General features: G+C 40.2%; 1 protein-coding gene across 1 annotated transcript; it reads right to left on the bottom strand.

The window, feature by feature from the left end:
* Positions 1 to 2,743: 2,743 nt before the first annotated feature.
* On the bottom strand, positions 2,744 to 25,972 carry RAB32 (RAB32, member RAS oncogene family). Its single transcript, XM_041745384.1, has 3 exons — positions 25,659 to 25,972; positions 9,190 to 9,467; positions 2,744 to 3,926 (listed from the first exon to the last, which is right to left on the bottom strand). The coding sequence occupies exons 1-3, from the start codon at positions 25,906 to 25,908 to the stop codon at positions 3,777 to 3,779; spliced, it is 678 nt and encodes a 225-aa protein (XP_041601318.1). The 5' UTR covers positions 25,909 to 25,972; the 3' UTR covers positions 2,744 to 3,776.
* Between the last annotated feature and the right edge of the window lie 129 nt (positions 25,973 to 26,101).

The following is a 26,101-nucleotide window of genomic DNA, read 5'->3' as shown; positions in this document are numbered from 1 at the left end:
TCTCAGAGTGTTTATATTTGAAAGCTTTTAAGTTCTTTCTCTGTCTCTTTGATATGTATGTAAATCTTTTTTAAAGCTAAAGAAGCCTCTCTCCAGGACAAGGACATCTTTGGAAGTCATCTCTTTGAAATTTGATTATGAAGAGAAAGTGTCCCTATCTCCCAATTTCTGGGGAAGGGGAGAAATCTTACATCACCTTGCAAAACTACCTCCTGCCATGAAGACAGAAGTGATTTCTCCTTTGCATAAAGCCAATGAACTAATACAGTCACCCCAACTGCCAATGCATTTAGGATGAACTGTGTATCGACAAAAGGTGCTGTCAAGTCCTCTTATCTGAGGACTAGTTTACCTGGAGAACAAGTGTGGAGTGGGTTGTATCTGCTGGGCAATAGGAAGGGGCCTTTATAATCTCTTAGCTATTGCCCCTGAGGCAAACATTCTGGCTTTCTGCTTATTCAATAACCACCACCACTTTCTCTCTACCTTTGCAGAGCCATCTTCTGGGTGGGAGGAGGTTTTGTTTCTGTTATTTCCCCAGCAATAGCAGTCCTGCTTCTTAGCAAGGTGTGGGCATAGTGTCAAGTGCACAGCATCAATGGAGGGAGCCTGGGAGGTACCCATTAAATCAAATCTGGTCCAAGAGCAGATTGCAAACACAAATTTTCTGGTATGTTCACCAATATCAGGGACACAATCAAATTCACACATTTCTTGGGGAATCTGATAACATTTTGTTTTATTTTTTATGTTTCCTGGTTACCAAGATTTAACACGTGAGTTCTCTCTTCCAAAAACACTTTTTACATTCTTTGCCCATTTTTACTCATTTTTTGTTATCTTGCTTTATTGACCCTTACCCAATTAAACAGGTTGCAAATATTTTCTTTTGTCTGTTGCTTGTTATAATTTCACTTAAATTCTCGTTAGACCTGACATTGATGTAACCAAATGTACTTTTTCCTCTTGCATTAAGCATGTGGGGATTTAAAAAGGAATTTCTTAGCCTGATGTTAAAATTTTTCCAAACATGCCGAATTTTCATAGCTGTATTTGTTTTTACATTTAGGTTATTCATTTCCAGACTGTATCACTTTGAGGAACAGTACAATAGAGACAGGACTTATTTCTTCCCAAATGGCTAACTGTATAGTCACTTGGAGATTAGTCCAGGCTGTCAGAATCCTTAAGCTACTACATCTCTTTTCAGTGGATGAAAGTTTTATACTGCTTGTCCACTATTTAAGCCATTCAGACTTTTTAATAACACTGATGTATACACAGAAATAAAAGTCCTATATTTTTAAAATATTCATGTTTGGGGTAATGTCATAGATTTCAAACTTAGTAACTACTGCCGCTTACGATAAGAGATTTCAAAAGGAACATCACCAGATATTTTTAAAGATTTTAGAGAGAGAGAAGGGATGGAGAGAGAGGGAAAGAGAATCTCAAGCAGACTCCCCACTGAGCAGAAGCCCAATGTGGTGCTCAGTCTCACCTGAGATCATGACATGAGCCAAAACCAAGTTAGGTGCTTACCTGACTGAGCCACCCAGGCACCCTTCAGCAGATTTTTCTTTTAAAGCAGATTTCTGTGCCTCATCCCCAGAAAGATATTTAAATAAGAGGGTATGGGAATAAGGAAGTCAAAGTATTCTTCTCTCTTTAGCCATTTATGTAACCTATCCTAAATTCAAATTTTTATGTTCAAGTTTACAAAAACAAATTGCAGTGAGAATTTAGGAGTAAAGCAAAATACTCAGTTTTATTTCAAAAATGTAAAAAATGATAAGTGGAATAAACGGACATGGAAACAGAACCCTCAGTGTTCAAAGAGAAACCAAACAGAAGACTCTCTGTTCTTAAAATTATCCTCAAAGAAGGTAAAAAATGTGGCAAAGGTGGGCACCGAGAGTGCAATACTCCTAGTTTTGCTCAATTTAAGCATGATGAATTTCTTGTAAAACTGAAAATCAGTATGTAAAAAAGAGAATTCCAAGACGACTTATCACTTTCAGTGACCACAAAGGATAAGCTTTGTATGTCTAACATTTACTATTTGGCACCAATTTTTCATACTACTTACACAATGGACTTTGGAATTAGTAAAGATTAAGAAGCATTGACATTGACCTAGACCAGAAAAAAAACTTGAGAGCATGACACATATATTTCTTAGAAAGCAAGATTTAATGCAGTATTTTTTAAACATTAAGAAGGGACTACATTAACTAAATGGTAAGTGATATTTAAATAAGGGTCTTTCTTTATATTCCTTAGCTTCAGAAAATCTGAATCTATAGATTATATGTCCCAAAAGATCAAAGAGCTTATTTACTTAAATGCAGAACATAAACACATCTGCGATTCCTAAGTAAAGCCTTAAATTTAACAAGAAGGGCAAGCTACATTGTATGGCCCACGATAACTATTTATTCCCAGAATACACCTATCAGAGCAAATGCAATTCTTGCTAGGTTGTTCTCAATAAATGCATAGATCTTTCCTACCCATGCTCATTATAATGTATAAGAAAATTTGGTCAATGCCTCACTTTGCATTAGCTCTGGATTATGTCACAAACACCTTTAAAATTCCTTTGAAAGAAGTCGAACCTTTCAGATGATAGCAAGTCCCTTAAAAACAAAAGAGACAACGTAAACAGACAGTTTTCTAAGGCAGAAAAGCACACCCCATCTACCTTTCTAGAACCACATTAATTAAAAAAAAACCCACAAAGTTTCAGTCAAAATATTTATTCTTTTCCTTAACTGGGTCAAATGGTAATACAAAAAATCATGAGGCTGCCTTAAGTTTCTCATGTGTTATACTTTAAATGTCCCAAACCTTACAGAAAACCACACATGACCTACTTTCCTTCATAATTCGTAATATGGAATCTCAGCTTTCATTGTATATGCTTTGAAGTAACTTCTCTCTGCAACCATTACTAATACAGATTTGCAAAAGGCTAGTTCCAGTTAAGAGAGAATTGCAATGGTAATATCAGCCAGGCTCTTGGGTACAAAAACAAACACATGGGAGGATGAGGGAAAAAAGAAAGAACTAGAGAGAGAAGGACTGTTCATTTATGTTGTTTCCAACTGGCAGCAACCAGAGCCAGAAGGCCAATGTGGTGAGTGCTGCCTGAGTCCTTAGCAAGGCCGTGCCAACACTGTCGAGGGCCCGTGAAATTCTAACACTTAAGGATAACAATTTTACATGAAGTACCAAAGTTTGAAGTAGGGAGGAAAACAAAACTGCAATACAAAAACTTCAAGCCTCGTGTGTCTAACAGTCTACAGCCTCCATGGAGAGTGAGGACGGAATGTGGAGACAAAAACAGACCCATGACGTGACTGAGAGGCTGCAGGTGAGGCTTTATTACCACCCCAATGCTTTGGCTAAAAGGCACAACTTGGAAGTCTTACCAAATCCTGAGGGGCTGTCATTTAAAGAGATGTTACAGAGGATGTAAACATTATCCTGAATACATGGCAACCGCCCCAGAAGCCTAAGTGTTCCTGCCACAGGGTGTGGGGCCACTGGCACAGCTACTTCTCTACACGCCCCATGTGGCCGCAGGCGCCCAGAAGTGTCCTCACAGTCGTTCTGTGCAGGGAAAAAGATTTACCCCCCTAGAAAAACTGGAGCATTTAAAGTGCAGCCGTGGGAAGATTCACAGCACAGCACAGCCACCACCTTAGCCACCTCTCAGGACTCGCTCCAGCCCAGCTAGGCTGCATCCTGCACGCACAGAAGCAGCAGGCACATCAGCAACACTGGGACTTGCTCTCGGCGGTCAGGGTCTCCTGATCCAGTTTAACTTTGCCCGCGTCGTTTTCTTCGTTAGGAAAGCTTTGGTGGTTGGCAAGAATATTCTCCACCAGGAACCGGGCTGCTTCATCTATGTTTATGTTATCCTGTAATGCGGAAATGATGAACGGGGTGAATTCTTAGGATTAATGCCTAGATGAAAGCATTAAGAGTACTACCGGGACGAGCACAGATTGTCAGAGGGTGTCCCAATACGCGGCCTACCGTCTTCTCCCTCCCTACAGGGTGCACACCGTCAGAGTTCAATGCCATTGAGTAACGTGGCTACAGAACACTCTTCTCTTCACAAAGGATCCCCATTCCTGATGTTTCTGTTTCAAACTTGCTGCTGAGGTTTAATGAACTCTCAATGGTTAATAAGGAATCTTCATCCCACTCTGGGTTACCACTCACATAAATGAAAGCACCAAGATGAAAAAGTTCCTGCCCTCCAATATCTAAGGCAAGTCTAAGAAGGCCAACGGGCTCACACATTAAAATATGACAAATGCATCATGTAGCTTCCCCATCTTTGAGTACAGATTATTACTTTTAGGTGGCGTATGTGTAAATTAACCTGAAGCAATGCTGCAGGTGTGATGTCCATTAAAATATCCCAAGAAATCACTAGCTATCACTTTTGTGTGACAGATCTATTAGGTGTCATTAAATACACAAATAACACATAGTAAAATCTGGGCTTTTAGGTATTTAACTTTTCTTTTTTTTAATTAATTTTTATTGGTGTTCAATTTACCAACATACAGAAAAACACCCAGTGCTCATCCCGTCAAGTGTCCACCTCAGTGCCCGTCACCCATTCCCCTCCAACACCCGCCCTCCTCCCCTTCCACCACCCCTAGTTTGTTTCCCCGAGTTAGGAGTCTTCATGTTCTGTCTCCCTTCCTGATATTTCCCAACATTTCTTCTCCCTTCCTTTATATTCCCTTTCACTATTATTTATATTCCCCAAATGAATGTTTGTCCTTCTCCGATTGACTTATTTCACTCAGCATAATACCCTCCAGTTCCATCCACGTTGAAGCAAATGGTGGGTATTTGTCGTGAGGAAATGCTCTGCATCACTTGCCATCAGGGAAATACAAATCAAAACCACAATGAGATACCACCTCACACCAGTGAGAATGGGGAAAATTAACAAGGCAGGAAACAACAAATGTTGGAGAGGATGTGGAGAAAAGGGAACCCTCTTACACTGTTGGTGGGAATGTGAACTGGTGCAGCCACTCTGGAAAACTGTGTGGAGGTTCCTCAAAGAGTTAAAAATAGACCTGCCCTACGACCCAGCAATTGCACTGCTGGGGATTTACCCCAAAGATACAGATGCAATGAAACGTCGGGACACCTGCACCCCGATGTTTCTATCAGCAATGGCCACAATAGCCAAACTGTGGAAGGAGCCTCGGTGTCCATCGAAAGATGAATGGATAAAGAAGATGTGGTTTATGTATACAGTATTTAACTTTTCAAAAAAAAAGTATTTTAACTTTTCATTTTTAAATTTCAGATTGACAAAAACATTGCAAAAATAGCAAATATTCCGAATATCCTTCACTCATATTCCTAAAATATTAACATCTTTGGGTAATCAGGTTTCCAGATAAAAATCAGGAAATTCGATAATATGTTGGCAATAAATATGAAATTTAAAATATCACCATTGTCTCAGTGTCCCATCTGAGATCCAAGGGACCAGCCGTAATTCGTGTACACATCTCCTTGGTCTCCTGTAACCTGGAACAGTTCTTCGATCACCTTGCCTTTCATGACCTTGACATTCTTGGAGCATGCTGGCCAGAGAATATCTCTGTTTGGGCTTGTTTCTGTATCATTAAACTCAAGTTATGCATTTTTGGCAGGAATAAGTGATATGTCCCTCTCAGTGTACAAGAGGGACATTTGCTTAAAGTCATGTCTGCCAGCCATGGAATAGCTATTTTTCCTCTGTACTCAGTAAGCTCAAAAGTGTAAATATCCTATTTTTCATCATAGTTTTCCCATCAACTTTAACAATTCATTCTTCCCTAAAACAGCTATTATTACATGGTGATTGTTCCTTTCCATCATTCCTTCTACATCTATTAGTTGAAATTCTACCATTAGGAAGAGTTTCCTCTTCTCCTCTACTTGTTTCATTGGTTCATTCGTATCAGAGATTATTATTTTATTCTATGGATTAGATCTCTTACAATAGGTATTTACTTTGCTGCTCAAATTGTCGATTTTTTTTTTTTTTTTTTTTGGAGATCCTGTAAGTGAGGTCCTGTTTCTTTTTGACAGATCTCCATTTTGTGTTTCCTTAGTTTCTGGTGCCACAAAATATCTCTGTTGCATCTTTACTTTCCTTGTCCCACCAAACCCCCTTCTCCACAAAACCCCTGTTCTTTTTACAGAAGAACAGTATTTATAAACCAAATTCTGAGTCTGGGAGGCTCAGTCAGTTAAGCATCCACTCTCGATTTCGGCTCAAGGTCATGATTGCAGAGTGGTGAGATCAAGTCTGGTGTTAGGTTCTGCACTAGAAGGGAGTCTGCTTGAGATTTTCTCTCTCCTTCTCCCTCTGCCACTTCCCCAGCTATACTCTATCTAAAATAAATAAATAAAATCCCTTAAAAATAAAAAATAAAAACCAAATTCTGGAGACTAAGAAGCTCATTGGATCTGTGGTGTCATTGCTCCTAAGCCCTCCAAGCAAGCAGAGCTATTAATACACATATGCAGCCACAGACACATAGACATCAATTTCTACGTTTATCTGTTTATACATATGTGTGTATATAAGACACACATATAAACCCAGAAACATATATATTTATACATGCATATAAAACATTAAGGTCATAGCGATCACTCCAATTTCAATCTAACAACATGAGGCTCATCCTGTCTCCCTTACCTGCTATACTTTCTCAGACAGTGAGAAATCTGCAAGACCTGGGCTATTCATTCAGGTACCTTTTCCAGCATCAACACAAGCTTTTCCTTCTTTTTTTTTTATTTTTAACCTCCACTCCTAAAATAAGTATTAACTTAAATTACTGATCCTTGAATGTCCAAATTTCATTCAACCCCCACCAGTCCCATTATCTCCAAGAATTATAATGCTCTCTAACCACATTAAGGTTAGAGATTAGAAATGGAAAATTCCCATATTGTAATTAGTCACACATTTTCATACTGGAAATTCCATTATTTGCAAAAAAAGGTGAAAAGATGAAGTTCATGAATTCAAAACTGTCTTTTGGCTGTGTGCCCATTATAATTCAGATCACTGGAATTCCGGTAGAAATCAGCTGGGGAGTCAGCTGCTGGCCAGCTCAGAAATACAGGCATTTGTGAAACTTAGGCAGTACTTTAAGCCTCAACTAAAATTTTAACCTAAATTTCATATTACTGTTATTCTCTTGGAACATTCCTGGTTTACTATTAAGGAAATTCTGCAGATGGTGTTGCTAATAGATTTGGAGGAAAGCACAAAACAGTCCTGAAACTTCTACTATTAGCCAGTGTTCTTCTCCACTCCACATGTAACCCTGTCTATAAATGTAACAAAGCTGATGACTTACACAGTCTCAAGCTATCCCACCACATGACACTATCATTGTTGAATCTTCCATCTAGATTCTGGGCAGGAATTTGGATTTATTACCTGAATGATTAATTCAAATAAAACTTAGAAATTTTACCTGTAATACATGCATTTCTTCCAGCAAATCTCATGCTCTAATACACATTACACATATCACTAATTATTTCCCAACAAAGCTGAGAAGTAAAGCAAATCACCTCATAGACCCACTGCAGACAGAGGGCATGGCTTCCAGGACAAGTGCCTCCATGACAAGTCTCCAACTACTGCCATTTCCTTCTTCCTGCCCAGCTAGGTGCTCATGTGGCATGCAACCCTGCACTGCAATTTTTTTCTGCCATCACATTTTATTCATTAAACTAAATTTTAAGATTCTAAAATATATTTAAAAAATAAGCCTTTAGCTTAGGAGTAAAAACTTCTGCCTCCAGCAGACACTAGTTTTTCCAATGACTCCAACATCACTCAGTTATTTCCAGAGCACCTTTCCTGTGCAATCTCTTACAGCTTTGCTTTCATTATTCTGATCACCAGTGGCACCAAATGATCTTCTACTTTTTGGGTGGGTTCCTGGTAAAGCTAAAAGTAACCTAGTAGTAAGTAGATAATTTGACCAGTAGGTAAATCCAGTCACATTTGTTAGCTAAGAGGAAAATGCTTTTTAAATAAATATATATACACAACCACTAAAATATATACATATATACATGCATGTGTATATATACATACATACATACATACATACATATATAGATGCATGCACACAAGAAAAATCCACAGAAGGCATCCCAAATGCTGGGACTGTGTTAAACTAGGCCAGTCTTCTGGTTTCAATTTCGTTCATTACAGAATTTCTCCAACATTTCATCATTCTTACATAAATCTGATTATTTGACTTCTAATGAGAAATTCCCAACGCACATAAACAAACTCCTTCCCCACCAATATTTTGTGCTTGTGATTTCACTTTTGCTTTCTTAGGTTGGCAAGATTTTTAACAGCCAACTTAAGTGTTTTTATTTTTCCTCAAAAAACACTGTACCCCATAATAGATGAAAGAAAAAATTATCACTCCACTATTCATGGAAGCATGTTACAAGTGTTAATACTTGTCTTGTTCAAATTCTTTCATACACCATCTGAAACTCTTCAAACACCATCTGAAGACATCTTCAGTGTCCATTTTTGTTAGTGCTGCACATGACCCACACAGTCACCGGGGTCATCTATGTCCTTATATCTTGTTAAGCCTTCAGTAAAAAATCAAAAATGCTTGTGCCTGACCAGATAACTTCTCCCCCATAAACTCCAGTTGTAGAAGTGCTTCATTTAAAGGCTCAAATTCAGAGAATCTCCCTGTTCGTTGCTCTAAATATTTTTTTTCTAAGATTTTATTTATTTATTCATGAGAGACACAGAGAGAGAGGGACGCAGAGGGAGAAGCAGGCTCCTCGCAGGGAGCTCAATCTCTGGACCCTGGGATCATGCCCTGAGCCGAAGGCAGATGCTCAATCGCTGAGCCACCCAGGCGTCCCAATAATTTTCATTTTGATGGAAAACCTGTTCTATTCACCTCCACACTGGCCAATTTTGAAAGCATTCCTGCTGCCCACTCAAAGTTATAACATATCCATGCTATAACTTTGCTTTCTTCTAGGCTCCCCAAAACCACCCACATAAACCTGTCTAAATATTTTATAGTTACAGCTCAGATTTATGAGTTAAAAGCAGAGCAGATATAAACACAAAGTGGAGCTCACCTTTGCAGAGGTTTCAAACCATCCAGTGAAACCATGTTCTTTGCAGAACTGGTCCATCTGAGGAGGATTCTGGCCACCATCCTTCTTTTGGTCACATTTATTAGCTAAAAGGACAGCAGGAATCGGGCTGCCATTTGGAAGATGGACTTTACTATCCAGATCACTTTTCCATTTTAAGACGGCCTCAAATGTGGAACCTCTCGATATATCAAAGACTACAAAAGCACCAACAGCTTCTTTGTAGTATACTCGGGTCATGTTGCCAAACCGCTCCTGCCCTAGAAATAAATATATTAAGAGATTAAGAACTCATAATTCAGACAGAGTCTATGTTTAGATATAAACCTTTTGATCCTAGGAATAGTGCTATAAACACATCTCCTGTTCTGTAGCAAAGAAACTGTGGGATGAAGGATGCACAAACCACGTGGCTGATCATGGGGTCCAAGTACACAATTAACTAGTTTTATGTTCTGTGTCTGCTCCATAAACATCCAGGTGACAGGGCTTAATGCTACAGAGCCTATCACTTCCCCATGCCCTGCCACTCCCTGTGGTCTAAGAAAAGTTCTAAAGGGAAAAAAGAAAGCTAGCAGTGGAGGGGAGAAGAGACAAGAATAGAAGAAAATGAAGCCTGCAGGAAGAAGATAAGTATGGTGGGTAAAATGCATTCAAAAGGACTAGGGCTGGATATGAGATAAGGGAATTCATCTTTCCTCCCCATCTCTAGCCTGTACCCGTTTTTGACTCTGTCTGCAAGATTGTTCTCTAAGAAGGCATGCAAACCTACTAACAAGCAGCAGCACACATAGTTGTGTGATTAAAAGGACTGACTATAGTTTTTGAATATCATACTTTTAAAATAATTTAACATGTTAAATACTTAGAGAAAAATTCTACTGCTTCACATACTACCTGGGACTTTGCAAAGCATCCCCCTTCTGTCTGGTGTCACACTGTTCTTTGACCGAGGAGGGTCCCTAATCTTCATCTGACAGATGCTAACCGATGCAAAGAGCTGCTTGGCCAGGATTACAGCAGCACTGACTCACAAGGCAGGACCAGAACCTGGACCTCCTGACTCCCACACACCCATGCTGATACGAAGCCAGCCATTCTGAACTATCCTGCACTTGCCTTGACTTCTGAGGCCTTTCCCTTCATCCTGTCAAGTTACTGACTACAGTGCTGAGGAAAAATGACTGGCAATCAGTGCAAATCTAAGATGGATAACTCTGACCAATGATAAAAACAAAACTGACAGGACACTTACTGTTAAAACACATGATGGAAAACACACTTTATTTTATTGATAGTAACAAATACAAAGCTACCCACAAAAAATATTCCTTCTCCAAATTCTACTATAGCCTCATGCAATTTTAGGTATTGCTTAAGGAAATAATGGAAGAACACCACAATAGGCAAGCTTAAATGGATACACTTAAAGATCATTTGGTTTGTGACAACTCCTCATGTGGGCTCATCTGAAGCTGTACTATGATAGTCTAGATGTCTGAACTTTATTGTAACAAATGGTCACATACGAAACGCCACTATCATGTTCATATTTTATTGGTAATGTAAATCTGACCAGCCAATTATTTAGCTTATTTGATCACAATGCTGAAATTCATAAGAAGTTAACACCTGGACCATTTTCCATAAACATACACTTAATAATCATACACAGCAAATTCACAGAGGATATACCAACTGGTCAAAATTAATAATACTATTCTGCAAAAAAGACTATATAGATGCATTAAAGTGGTTCTGACTTCAATTTTAACTAGAGAGCACATACTACTGACTTTTATGTTTATAATTCTTAAATATTATACTGACTATGGCAACAAGGGAAATTATTAGCCTCATTAAGACAGCCCAGCGTATAAGATTATTCCACAGCTATAAGAGTATTCTTTTGGACTATCCTTTCAATTTAGAAAAAGACAGTACGGTGCCAAACTAGTAAAAGTATAGAAATCCAGAAGTTATGAAGAAAAACTAAGCTTTAGTGACTCTTGTTTTGTTTACTGAATCATCTATAAATACCTAAAAATACTTCTTTCAACCAATCATCCTAAATCATATTCAAATTGTCCTCATGTAAACTTCTTAGTAAAATATAAAATCAGAAACATGTATAATAAGCAATTTTTGAGGTAGACCCTGTGGCTTAGAAACCTCAAGTTACTTTCCCTAGGTTCTAGGGTTAGGATTCAAAACTCTCTAATAGCCTGAGAGTGTGCTTTCTAACAACCACACCATATGGCAATTCAAAATAGTGTCAATTACACTATTAAGCAAATGAAAAGGAAAGGTACACACTGAGAGAAAAAATGCAAATCCCATATCTAGTAAAGGTTTTTGTTGTTTGTTTTGTTTTGTTTTTTATTCATGAGCGACACAGAGAGAGAGAGAGAGAGAGAGAGACAGGCAGAGACACAGGCAGAGGGAGAAGCAGACTTCACGCAGAGAGCCCAACGTGGGACTAGATCCTGGGTCTCCAGGATCACACCCTGGCCTGAAAGTGGTGCTAAACCACTGAGCCACCCGGGCTGCCCTAGTAAAGGTCTTATATCCAGAACATATAAATAACTCTCAAAACTCCCTAAGAAGATTAAAAATATAATTAATAAAGTTTATACACACTTTATCAAAAAATGTACAAGATGACAAATAAGCAGAGGAAAAGATGCCCAGCATCATTAATTATTGGAGAAATGCAAATTTAAATCACAAAGAGCTGCCCTTTCATGCCCACAAAAATGGCTAAAAAGTCTGATTTTACTAAGTACTGGTGAAGATGTGGAACAATCAGGCTCTCATACACTGCTGGTAAAAATAAGAATTTAATACATCCACTTTGGTAAACAATTTGATAGTTTCTTAAAAATTTAAACACATCTACCATACAACCAACACATTCTACTCCTAGGTATTTGCCCAAACAAAATGAAAACACATGTCTACACAAAGTCATGTTTGTGAATGCTCATAGATGTTTTATTTTTAATAGCCAAAATAGTAATGAAGAAAGTATGGTATATCTATACAATGGAATATAACAATAGAAAGGAAAGGAACAAACTATAGATACAAGTAACGAAATGGATGAATCTCAAAATAATTATGCTGAGTAAAAGAAGCCAGACCAGAGAGGGAATAGGTAATACTCTATTAATACATTTATATCATCCTTAAAAATTAAAAAATTAGTGACTTAGTAAGAGGGAGCACATCAGTGATTGTCTTGGACAAGGCAGAGAGATGAGTTACCAAGGGGCAAGAGGAAATACTTTGGAGATGATGGAAATATTTGCAAACTTGATTATAGTGATATTTCACTAGTGTTTACCTATGTCAAAACACCAAACTGTAGTTTGTTGCATGTCAATTCTGTATCAATAAAGTGATTAAAAAAAAAAAAAACACCTACCTCAGAGTCTCATTGGGAAGGTTTAATATAAATTGCCTGCTTGAGAGTTTTTTAGGGCAGAATACAACAAATCATAATTCACGGCCAAATTCAGCTAAATAAAGTTTTACTGGAATCTTGTCACCATTATCTTTTTATGAGTTTCTACATCTGTTTTCATTCTACAATGGCACAGTTGAGTAGCTGCAAAAGGAAACAAAAACCTAAGGTATATGCTGCGTCTGTTCTAGGAGGTTAGGGATGGTCTGCATGTACCTTGAACCGGAAGTGCTATATAAAAATTCACGAAGTCATGTATTTAAGGTCTACGCATGTAAATTATACTTTAAGTTCAAAAAGTAAAAGGTCAGGCCCACAGTAAGCACTGTGTAAATGTTAGGTAGTATTATTATTAAGTTCTCAATAAATGTATTACACGATGAAAACCTGAGTATCCTCTTTAAAATGGTGCAATTAAACACGACAAAGCCTTAAACTAGTTCTATGCTGTGAACTGTAGTGGTGAAAACAAGTCTGCAGAGGAAAATGAACTTGAGGAAAACACAAATTTACTAAAGAATCAAAATATCATGTACTAAAGGTCAAGCAGCTCCAGGCAAGTAACTTTCTCTGCCTAAATAAGTCAGGTATCTTTAGAGCTCTTTAGGGATTTTTGAAGCTCTCCTAGCTCTCCTTTCTGATGTTTTAGGTTTCTCTGTGATAACTTTAATTTATAATGATTTTCTAAAGATTCTGCAATCACTGACTCCAGACAGCAATGGGGATCAGACATAAATAATACCACATCAAAAGGCCAAGCCATGCATTTAGGGAAATAGCTTACTTTCCAACAGAATAGTGAACTATACTTCCTATTTTACTGAGTCCATCATCTCTTTTTTAAAAAAAATCTGCAGTAATCCATTATGGCTTCAAAGATATTCCTGAACTGGTCAAAATAAGTAAAAAAACACACATTTCTCAAATATGTTGTTTAATTAGAGAATAGAGAAGGACACAATGAATTCATTTAAAATAATAACCTTAACATAAAATTAAGAGTTGCTCTCCAGAAAAACCTAACAAAGTAAAACCTAAATTTAACTATGTTGGTTTTAAAGGCTGAAACACAGAGACATGCTAGCCTCTTCCAGTCATTAAACTGGAAAATATAGAAAATAAACAAACAAACTGGAAAATATAGTTAACTTTGCTGCTAGAGTAAGGGCTGCACCCATGTTATTATCTCTCTCTGGGTAATTTTATCAATTCCCTTATTATTGCCTAAAAGAACTATGGTGGAAAGCATACTGCCAACATGTGTACTCCATGTGTGAACTACTATTCACGAATATCCATTCCCCTCCACTTCTGCATGCATGAAGGATCACACTCTTCCACCCCCACTAAATTAGGAGTGGCTATGAACTATTCTTGGCCAATGAAATGAAAACAGAAGTGTCACTTCGAAGTAGAATCACTTGGCAGTGCCCTTGTCCTGCTGCAGCAAGCTTGAACCCTAATTTTGAGATGACAGTATCAAGAGATGATAGAACTTGTGTTAGCCTGAGTCTTCAGGCAGCTCAGACACAAACCTGCCCTTATATACCTACCTCCACCCCAACCTCTGCCCTCACTATGGACAAGTAGAAAGAGTGAGGAATAATTATTTTAAACCATTGACACTTTTAACGTTGTTGGAACTCCAATATAACCTCGTCTATCTTGGCTGATACAACTCCCAAGTATCTTTTTACTTTATATCTAGATAGGATCTCCACTCAAAAACATGTATGTGTTCCTTCCATGTACCAGGCACTATGCTAGACACTAGTGAATACCATGAAATAATGAATCTGACTTTCTAAGGAGTTCACAGTCTATATGAGGAAATAGACACACTAATACCATGGTGTGTTAAGTGTAACCAGAGATATGAAGAATATATTATGGTATCATACAAAGGGATGTTATTCATTGAGGTATGTAAGCTAATCTTGTTTTGAAAGACACATTAAATCAAGAATGCCATTCAAATGCTTACTTGGACTAAACAGCTTCATATATTTAACTTTTAGATATAACTTCCAATAGTACGGAGTCTTCCGCATGAGAATGAAGTAGTCTACTACTTCCCTTTCACAACACTTCTGGAGTTTGCCCTTTCTAAGTTTTAAAAAAAAGGGCTAAGGGCCAAACCAATGAGAAAGACTTTCACATTTAACATTAGAATTGCACTGGAATTCTGTAGAATCCTAAAATTTTTCTCTTAATTTCAGGCAAGAAATCAAAGAACACTCTGTAGTCAATCAACCATCCTAAGTTCAGTCCAAGAAACCTTCATTATTCTTGGATTCTACCGTATGATTATATAAATGAAATGCAGGAAATTCTTGCCATGCTGAATGCTCCTGGGTCGTGACCCAGGACAGGAGAGGACAGGGTAAAGAAGTCTACAGTTCTTAAATACAAACACAGATGCATGAGTTTTGTTTCATGGGGTATGTAGGTGTGTGTAGAGTTAAAGCTTAAGGCAATTTAAAAATTAAGCAGGACCTGGGAGATCTTCCTCTTAACAGATCTGTATAAGTAGCTCAAACAAGGTGGGTAAGATCTAAGCAACATCACCTTCTTTAACCAGTGCTGTGATCATTTCTTACTGGAGGGGGAGGGACCACTTTCATGTCTCCCACACTTAAATGGACAACATTGAAACTGTTGCATGACACCCCATATCACCTAATCCAACCTTTCTTATTTTATAGATGAGAAAAAAAAATCCCAGGGAGAGGAAATTATTCAAATTTCCAAGTTGATTTGTTACCTAATGTGCTGTCCAATCTGTTAGCCAAAGGCTTCCTGGAGTACATGTTGCTCTGCATGGCCCATGTCTCCAGACAGACCGAAGGGAGAGCCACTGGCCTAGGATGTGCCCTCAAGAATAGCACAGCCCTCTTTTATTACACAAGGTAAACCCTTTCTCAAAGTCTCCTAGGGCTTTACCATAGCAGCTTTGGGAAATGCCCCAGTGCTGAGTGCTTTAGTTCCCCCAGTACTAGGGGCAGCCTTTTTCATCCAGACTGCTGTGGCATATTGCCAGAATATTCCAAACGACTCTAAAATGTTTTATCTTTTAAAAAGGTCTCTTACTTCCTTCTCTAGAAAAGGGGACCTAGACACCATGGCAATGGAAATGAAGAAAATGTGCAGCGTTAGTCATCTAGGCTCAAAGATATTTAAAGATGCACAACTTACATACTCAAAGAGATGAAGCTTAAGGTACACAGGTTGGCAAAAAGATTAAAATGTTCACCTAACATCTGGAAGTATCCAACATTGATGACTTGGAAAGGAGCAGAGATGACATCATTAATGTATTTCAAAAAATACATAGTTGAATTAAGGAAAAGAAAACCACAAAATAATTGGACTTCTTTATAAGTAAAATTTCAAAAGGAAAGTCTTTCCTCTCAGATTTGAAAAGGAAAGGACTACAGTGTGAATGGCTATCGGAAACAGAGGCCTCATTTGATAAATAACCTAAATGTTTCCTCACATTGTTTGAAACTCAAAATATAAATTTCACCATGAAAAACAAATCAAAGTAATGAGATAACTGGTATTTAGTTTTCTAAGTGTAGAAATGCTTACCCTTTCCCACCCACTGAGAGTCACTGAGCTACCATATTCTTACTCAAGATGATTGGATAGAAAAGTGCAGGTTTCTAGTTTGTGCTTGTAAACACCTTTTAAAAAAATCTTTAAATCTCAATCTGCATTTTAGAGATGAAGCACCTCTAACAAATGTGCGTGGTTGGTGGCCAACAAATCTAGACCCAGTCCAATTTCATTTAAATCCAGTCATCACTTCTAAAAGGGTAGTTATTCATTAAAAATTTTTATACCCTGATATAGGCAAGAATGTTCTGATGGGTCTTGGGTTTGTCAAACAAGAGTGTAACAGGGGATCCCTGGGTGGCTCAGCAGTTTGACGCCTGGCCCAGGGCGTGATCCTGGAGTATTGGCATCAAGTCCCACTTTGGGCTCCCTGCATGGAGCCTGCTTCTACCTCTGCCTTTGTCTCTGCCTCTCTTTCATGAATAAATAAAATCTTAAAAAAAAAAAAAAAAGAGTGTAACAGTGTAACAAACTGAATACAGAAACAAAAAGGGAAAACACCTACACCTAAGAGAGAATAACTGCTTTCTAGATAGCAGCAGTGGTAACATGGAGTAGTCCTCAAAACTATCTCTGCCCCGCCCCCCCCAACCCATCCCGATCAATTCAGAGCCTGAATTTCTCTTTTTTGCTACCTTAAGACAACTGGGCATTTGTGATACTCAGTCACTGTGTGGTCTTACTCTGGGTCCATAAAAAGAAGAGCTGACTTTACCTGAAACAAGGAATAAAATCAAAATAGCTTTTTGTTTTTGTTTTTTTTTTTTTAATTTTTATTTATTTATGATAGTCACAGAGAGAGAGAGAGAGAGAGAGAGAGGCAGAGACACAGGCAGAGGGAGAAGCAGGCTCCATGCACCGGGAGCCCGACGTGGGACTCGATCCCGGGTCTCCAGGATCGCGCCCTGGGCCAAAGGCAGGCGCTAAACCGCTACGCCACCCAGGGTTCCCCCAAAATAGCTTTTTGATTTGTGTTCAAAGTCATAGTAGTTTTAAAAGTTTAAGATATTAGGGATGCCTGAGTGGCTCAGCGGTTGAGCATCTGCCTTTAACTCAGGGTGTGATCCTGGTTCTGGGATCGAGTCCCACATCAGGCTCCTTGTGAAGACTCTGCTCCTCCCTCTGCCTCTCTGTGTCTCTCATGAATAAACAAAATCTTAAAAGAAAATGTTTAAGATATTAGCTCTTCACTTTCTTACCAAGTTACTCAACAAGAGCAAGAAATGTACCATCTTTGTCCTGTAAATGCCCTTGTGTCCATACACTACCCTCAGAGGGTGGAGGCTCTTGAGATGAGGAAGAGGTGGTAGGAAATTGAGAAGAACTCCCAGGCCCTGGCAGGTGAGGGTGAGCAAGCATGTGGAGCAGGCAGGTATACCCGGTTATGTGGAGAACTCCCTGAGTGAGGTGAGAGGATCACTCTATCCCCAGGGTGCAGCAAAGCCAATGACAGAAGTACTTCTCCTTGACTTTAGTATAAATCAGATTGCGTGTGGTGCGTGGTACCTTGCAAATTTCCAGGCCCTACCTGTAGGAATTCTAATTTGGTAAGTATAGGGGATTGCTGACTGCTGGTTGTCCATTCCAGTATCTCTTCACAGAATTTTATTTGGGAAAGCAATGCATCCAATTAAAAAAAAAAAAAGTGCTAGATTTCCTAGCAGCCCTTGAAGCAAGGCATGCACATCATCTAATTGGACCAAAAGAACGAAGACTATGATCAAGGCATAGCTGGGCGGTGCCCATGTCAGCTTTAGTCCAGGAAGCCTTTATGGTTCTGCTCAGCAGCTGTGGACTGTCCAATCACAGGCTCACTAGGTGAGAGAATTAACCTCTTAATCTCTTTGTTAAATCATGATGCACAGAGATGTTTATCAGAAGAAGCCAAATCTATTGAAAGAGTTGATAACAATCTGCATTTTAAGCACCTCCAGAGGAGTTCCCATATAATTACACTTAAAAAAAAAAAAATATATATATATATATATTTGATGAGGGAGCAGAAGGCAAACTGAGGATAGCGCACAAGCTGACACCCCACTAACCACCCCCACCACACACACTCCCAGGTGGGATGTGTGTGACCTTTCTGAGGCACTCCTGGCTGCCCTAACGCTAAGGGAAGGAAAAACAAATAGTTAACTTCTAGAGATCACAGCCCTGAGAGATGTGAGTCTCCCTCAGTTTACAAACATCTTAGTGATTTACAAGAAAAAAGCATTCTTATCAATAACCTAACTTCCAGAAAGAAATATAGATAAAATTAAATGTCCCCATAACCTGCAGCCCATTGACAAATATTGAGGCAGGCAGAGAATAACCTTCCTCCAGGAAGCTCCCACTGTCTTCATGTTAACACCTTACTAGAGGGAAAAACCACCTTAGTTTGACAACGGCAGGGCCTCCAATATCTTGTAGGTCCTCTTTAGCACAGGAAAGTTCTTTTGAAAACCTCCCTTTTGCTTACCCAAGCATATAATCAGCCATCCCTCACAACTTCAGGGCAGCAGTTCTTTCTGCCCAGAGGTCCTATCCCTGTGCTTTAATAAAACCACCATTTTGCACTAAAGACTTCTCAAGAATTCTTTCTTGGTCCTTGGCTCTGGAACTCACCCCACCAGACGTCACCTACATTCAAGAACTACATCATATTTAGCTTAATTTCAAGAAGTAATCAGAAATCACTACAGAAATGCTTAAGGAAAATATCTGGACAGAAGAGAGTGGAAAGAAAGAATGGGAAAGAAGAGAATCTGTCAGTTAGAAAATCCCGACTGCCCATTTATCTTTATGTGGCTAATCTCTCTCAAAAGGAGAGTGAAGAAATGGCATGTGTCTAGCCTCCCTCATTGCAAAAAGTTCAAGAAGCACGTTTGAAAATATAATTGAGGAGAATTCTAGAGTGCTTTTACCTTGATCTTTTACGTCACCCTGCAGAAATCCCCCCCTCTCCATTTATAGGTCTGCACTGTCTTCACCATCCAGGAGATCTCTACAACCACAACACAAACTTGTGGACTCAAGCCGACTCTCTACTAAAGTGTTGATTAAGTGTGAAATCATCACTAGTTTAAGGATATGGTATCCTCCGGCTATAAATCTAAGGCCTTCAAAGTCTTCTTTGGAAGAGCACTTTCATCTCTCAATCCTTTCTAACAAATGCCTAGAAATGTGTGTCAATCATGGTTTTTATTTTCTACGTTTCATAATGCTTTAACATCTTGGGGTCTTGTGGACCAGCGGAGGGACTGCCCCTCCCAGCTTTAGCTAGTTCTTAGAGACACTAAACATCTTTGATGTGCAAACCAGCCAATCCAGAGCCCTCACCACCCATCTGCATTTTTCCAGGCTCAGGTAGTCTAGGACACTATCCTCCTGCCCTAAATCACCCATGCCCATGTAGTAAACAACTGGAAACCACCCCTATATCCCAAGGCCCACTGAAATATTTCAAATGAACCAATCCTAAACTTGCTCAGCTTGCCTACGCGGCCTTGTCCATTCCTTCCTACAAAAACTACAATAAACCTATACTTTTCTCTGCCTCTTGACCAACGCTGGTGCTTCCCTATGTGGCCCTGCATAGGGCAGCTTGCTCCTTCCTCTTGGGAACTATGAATAAAAACTGTCTTTTCAACGGTGATGATATCTGGTGTGTTGGCCTCACTATACCTGATAAAAAACAAAATCCTGGGTATGCTTAAAAATAGAATAAGAATCATTGAAATTTCCATATCAGAAGCTTAAGAAAATCAGAAGGTCAAGAAAACAAATACATAACGGATTAAAATTTCTCCTTATATTTGAAAGTGACACTGCCTCTCTAGAATAACGCACAGCTTACAGGTTTAATCAGTGAGATCACAGAGTAGACCATGCAAACATCTATAATTATTACCTTGTGTTTCCAGTGTGTGCTCTACAAGTACACATCAATAAGGCAGCTTTGTTATCTTCAGGAAGTCCACAGTGTGGAAAGAGTTGTTTAAAATGCCCCCAAAAGTGATGGAGCTGATCAAAAAGGATCTACATTGGAAGTTCTGTATTAATTAAGAAGAGTAGAACTGGAAAATCGGGATAATGTAAAAAAAAAATCACTATAAAAGCAAATCACTTCAATGGATACAGGAAGAGATGGTAATTATTATAATGGGTATAAAATGAGTCATATGAGCTACTATAAGGATGACCAGAACATTTGCAAATTTAGATAGGAGTCTGCTAGACTGTTAGACAACAATCTTTAGATTGTTTTGACACTAGTGAATCAAAAACCTGCTACTCTATTAAAGCTTGTTTTCATATTTCAGAGTCATGAGACAAGTCTCTGTACAGGCCATTGATGGGCAAGTGACTACACTTCTCTGTATTTAGGCTATGGGATCTCTAAAAGCCCATACTTTAATTCAAACAGTAGAATGAGCAGGAAACGGTTGGGGAAAAAGATCATGTCAGTGTTCTTATCAATGTACCACTCTCTCTACCACTAACCTGGGCACTTTTCAGCTTATGTGGGACAGACAACTGAGGCAACTGAGAATGGGGACATATTAAAAAGACACACACACACAGAAAGATGGTGGTATCACTATCAGGGGCTTTTCCACATACAGTAACAGAAATATGCTGTGACTCTGCCCATCCTGCTCGGGCAATTGTGGATGCCAGCTCCAGACAGGGTCACCCAAAGGTGTCTCAGGTCTCACGAACTGAGGAAGATTTAAAGATGGAAAAGGGAACAGTAGGCTTTATTTGTAATTCAGCACAGCAGCTGAATCTGCATAAGGCTGAGGATGGCAAGATTGTACAAAAGTCAGATCTAATGAAGATTTTAAAAATCCCTTTAAATGAGGTAAGTAATTGGAAAGTCAATGTAACATTCAATGTTTAAGATGGAGGTTACAAATAACTCTTGACTAATCCCTAAGAGCACTTCTTCATATTTAGAGGAAATCTGAATATTAATAATTCTTGGCTAATAGATACTTTGAAGGTCAGGAAAAGCATCAGAGATAATATTCCTGATTCTTACTCATGAGGGTTACTGGAATTATGAAAGCAGGCAATAAAAAGCCATGAGGTGCCATGGTTGCCAATGTTGAAGATATTACAAGGAAAGTAGGATCAATGTCCTAACTTAGAATGGGAATTAAAAACTAAAGCGTGAATCTAGGGATGCCAGGGTGGCTCAGTGGTTGAGTGTCCGTCTGCCTTTGGCTCAGGTTGTGATCCCGGGGTCCTGGAATCCAGTCTCACATCACTTCTCCCTCTGCCTAATGAATAGGCATGTCTCTCATGAATAAATATTTTTTTAAAGTGAATCTAAGTATGGTCTATATAACTTATTACATCTTCCAACCATGCATTTTATGGTATAGTAAATAATATTTATAGGAGCTTCTGAGTAGAATATTCGTAATTTGTTCTTGGGCCCAAAAGAGTGTCATCCATACAGATTTCTATACAGAAATACTAATTCTAAAAAGCGAAAGGTGACAGAAGAGACCAGCACCCCCAAAATGTCACTTTGGCATAAGGATTATTTTAACTAAAGGTACTTGAAAAAGAGCAGATGCAAGAAGCGTGCTCTAATCTCCCCTATTTTCTGCCTGAAAGCAGACAAGACTACTCCCACTTGAGAGATGTCCTGTCTTTTCTAAGAGGAAAGAAATATCCTTATCACCAGGGTTGGGAGTTGAAGCTGAGAGACGTCTCTACAAACAGACCTTATAAAATAACTCTTATTTTCCTTTAGCCTCCCCATATATTTTAGTCATTTTTCTGCAGTTCCCTCTCTTTGTTCAACCTGGTATAAAAGCACTTAGGTTTAGCCACTTCTTTGGGTATTCATTTTCTTATAAGGGCTCCCATGTTAGGTAAAACTTAGGTGAAATAAATTTCTGCCGTTAATCCATCTGGCAACAATTTAATATTCAGGCCCTGCTGAGAACTCTGAAATTGTTGACATAAAAGTTTTGTCTCCTCTATAAAAACAAATCACTTCAATGAATACAGGAAGACTGCATTGTATTCCATCTAAAAGAACAAACTTTTTTTTTTTCCCTTTTAAAGATGTAGTCTAGACCAGCCATTCAACCCACCTGGAAAATTCTATAGTTGCTAATAAAGTTATAATAAGTAGTAAGGCAAATTATTACTTCCTCTATGATACATATGAAAGGGCAGGTTAGATTCTACACTGGGAAACATCCTAGTTTGCAGTGACATGGCAAAATGCGCCAAGAAGGTAGAATTTGTCAGTAAATGCATAGCCCATCAGGAAATATGGTAAAAAAAAAAAAAAAAAAAATTGAAATAAGCCAGTGTGCCGGGTACACTTGCTCCTTCTGTGGCAAAACCAAGACAAAAGGCCGAGCTGCAGGCCTCTGGCGTTGTGGTTCCTGCATGAAAACAGCAGCCAGAGGGGCCTGGGCCTTACATACAACACTGCTTCTGTGACACAATAAAAGTCTGCCACTGAGAACTACAGGAATTGAGAGATCTACAGAAGTTCCACCATTTAAAGCATTGCTGGCCTATACTAAATGCATTATTCTATGTAGCAACAACCAAAGGTAGCCCAGAGACATCTCTTGCTACATCTTAATTTAGTAGTATTTATTAAACTTTTTAAAAATTTTATTGACTTCAGTAACTTAGGATATTTCAGTTATGTGTTAGGAGCAATCTCAAAAGAGATATGAAATAAGAGACAGTTTCCTAACACAAAAATGGTATTGAATTGCATCTGGATTTTAAAGCTACATTCATTTTACGCAATAAGAAAGCATTGGAAAGGCCTGTACCCAAGAGTCACTATGGTTCCTGATTTGAAGAGTTTGGCTTAAACTGCCTGACCACATTTACGGGAAACATCTGGACAACTCCCACCTGTACACTTGCCAAAGTTTCCAAGTATAGAGACTCAATATAATTCCTTTGCCAACTTTCTCATCTCTAAAGCAACAACAAATCTGAAATAGCACCAACATTTAGTCATATCAATTGGCCAGCCCTACCTACTGTTTTGCAATCAAGAAATATTTCTCACCTTTGAGAGTTAAATATGATTCAACGTTGTTACTACATGAGGCAAATATGTTTAGCCATGGGGAGCTTTCTGGAGTGGCCATCAGTTTGCGTTTATTACATCATTACAACTTATTCAAGTGGTATGAGCCAGGATTCACTAATAGGTCAAATATTCAAAGCAAACATATTTAAATGATGTAGCTCCCTAAACCTCAGGTGAAAGCCAAATAATTTTTGCGTCAGCTTCCTTATATATTAAGACCTCGTCTCGAAAATCTTATCAGGTGAGCCTAGTAATTTCTAATTACCTCATTAGTTTCCCTCAAATCTTATTAACAGCTGATGTGTACTTGCTCAATGGTATCTAACATTCAGGAATCCCTTTTTGGAGATCTTAAAATTCTGCCTTCCTTCCTGGCAAAGCTCAACCTTTGGATGTAGGCAAAAGCGTAAGCACATTCATTCCATCTAGGCCAATATGTACCAGAGTCTGACAAGACTGTGTCCCCTTCTCGGCTACTGTTAAAAGTGGACAAAAAAAGAAGAGAAAATAACTCGTGATTTATTTTCCCAAGTCTCCAAACAAGCACTTTTGCATGACGCTTAAAAACACAAATGTACCAATAGTATCTTTCATTACCCTGCAGTGAGACCCAATGATGATTTAATAGCTAAATATGATATTATTTTACAAGAAGAATAAGGCAAAGTCAACAACCTTCGGGCGGGGAAAGGGGGGAGGCGGTTAAAATCATCTTCATGGAAATCTACAGCTACACTGAAGATTCCTGAAGAATGACTATCACATGGTAAAGCAACCTTTAGAATTTATGCCTTTGTCAAGAAGAGATACTAGTATTCACAAGGATTCTGTGAAACAGCAGGAAGTATTTCGAAAGAAGCCTCTGACTTCAAAAGAGGGCTTTTCAAACGAACTTTTGGTTTTCTGTAACCAAAAGAAAAAAAAAAAAAAAAAGAAAAAGCTGAGCCCAGGGCTGAGCATCCCCCTTTCTCTGAGGAAATGACATAAATTTATTCTCATATCTGAGGCAGAGAAATCTGTTCTTAAAATATTACATAGGTTATAATTCAATACTTTCTCACATAGAATAAGCTGTTGGTGAAAAGAGCACTACCTAGCAACAGACCTGGGCCCCTCCTTCCTACTCTACTACCAGCTGGGTGACCATAGCTTCTACAGTTGATGCATCTGTAGGATGAAGGATGGTCTCTCTCCCATAAGAACTGTCTATGGCAGATGAAGCTTCTTACCAACAGTGATTGAACAGGGTAACTTTTGGTATCATCATTTCCATATTTAAACTTTCCAAAGCCAACATCTTTTTAAATGCCTGCACCCCGCCCACCCCACCAGAGTTCCAAGTTTTCATAAATTAAAGCAGGGAGAATATGAACCCTCTCAAAGAGGGGTATTACGTCCCCAAATGTCACCTGAAAGCCACTGCCAGGGAGATATTATATTGGGGCGTAGGGTGGGGAGAAGGGGACCAGAAGTTGGGCTTGGTGGGTTTAGGGAGGGAGGAAGGATTCAAGAGCAACTTTCCCAAATCTTCACCAGCGGAGGAGGGGGGCGGGGGGTACCTGGCCTAGAACAGCATCCTACCTGAGGAGTGTGTGAGACCACAAAGAAGCATCTCACATCCAAGCATCCAAGCTGGCCGATGAGAAACATTCTGAAAAGGACCCCGGTTGCTAGGGTCGGTTGTGTCAGTAACTAGGAGTGTCCCTTTGGGTAAATCATCCGGCTTCAGTGCTCCTCTGTGAAATGTTAAAACTGGTTGCGAGGAGCCAGGGCCTCCCCCCTAACTCTTCCTGATGTAGTACAAGCTTGTCAACTTTCAGAGTTCAACTTCTTTTGTTTATCTATTAAAAGTTTACTTATTTATTCATGAGAGACACAGAGAGAGGGGGGGGGGGGGGCAGAGACACAGGCAGAGGGAGAAGCAGGCCCCGTGCAGGGAGCCCGATGCGGGACTCGATCCTGGGACCCCGGGACCACGACCTGATCACGGCCGTTTCACCCACGGTCCGGCGAGGGAGAAAGGGGGGGGGGGGTCACCGGGGCGGAGGCCGCCGCCTCCCTAAAGAGGAGATGCTTCGCGCAGACTTGGTAGAGGCGTCTACGCGGGGCTCGCTCGTATTGCACCTACCCTGGCCTGCTTCCAGGTCCTTGCGCTGCTCCTGCCCGTGCCGCCGCCGTGGCCCCGCGGGAGCCCGCCCCGCCGCGCCCCTTCCCGCCCCCGGCGCGCTGGTGTCCCGCAGACCCGCTCGGGCCCCGCCGCCCGCCGCCCGCCGCCCGCCGCCCGCCGCTCACCCGCGATGTCCCAGAGCTGCAGGCGCACCAGCGTCCGGTTGTCCCAGTTGAGGACCTTGAGGGCGAAGTCCACCCCGATGGTGGCGCGGTAGTGCTGGGAGAAGAGCTGGTGCACGTAGCGCTTGATGATGCTGGTCTTGCCCACGCCGAGCTCGCCGATGACCAGCACCTTGAAGAGGTGCTCGCGGGTCTCGGGCGCCGCGGCCGCCGCCGCCCCCAGGCCGGGATCCCCGGGCCCGCCGCCCGCCATGAGCGCCGCCGCCGCCGCCTCCCGCCGCCTCCCGCCGCCCGACGGGTCACAGGACCCGGAACCGGCCGCCGCGGCCGCCGCGCGGGGCGGGGAGGCAGGGCCGGGGGCTGGCCCGCGGGGAGGAGGACCCGGCGGCCCGGCCGCTTCCCGCCGCCGCCGCCCGCCCCAGCCCCAGCCCCAGCTCCGCACTTCC

The sequence above is a fragment of the Vulpes lagopus genome, chromosome 2 (assembly GCF_018345385.1).
Source record: "Vulpes lagopus strain Blue_001 chromosome 2, ASM1834538v1, whole genome shotgun sequence".
NCBI classification, from domain to species: Eukaryota; Metazoa; Chordata; class Mammalia; order Carnivora; family Canidae; genus Vulpes; species Vulpes lagopus.
Note: the sequence above shows the minus strand (reverse complement) of the source record. Positions and strands in the feature narration are given on the sequence as shown.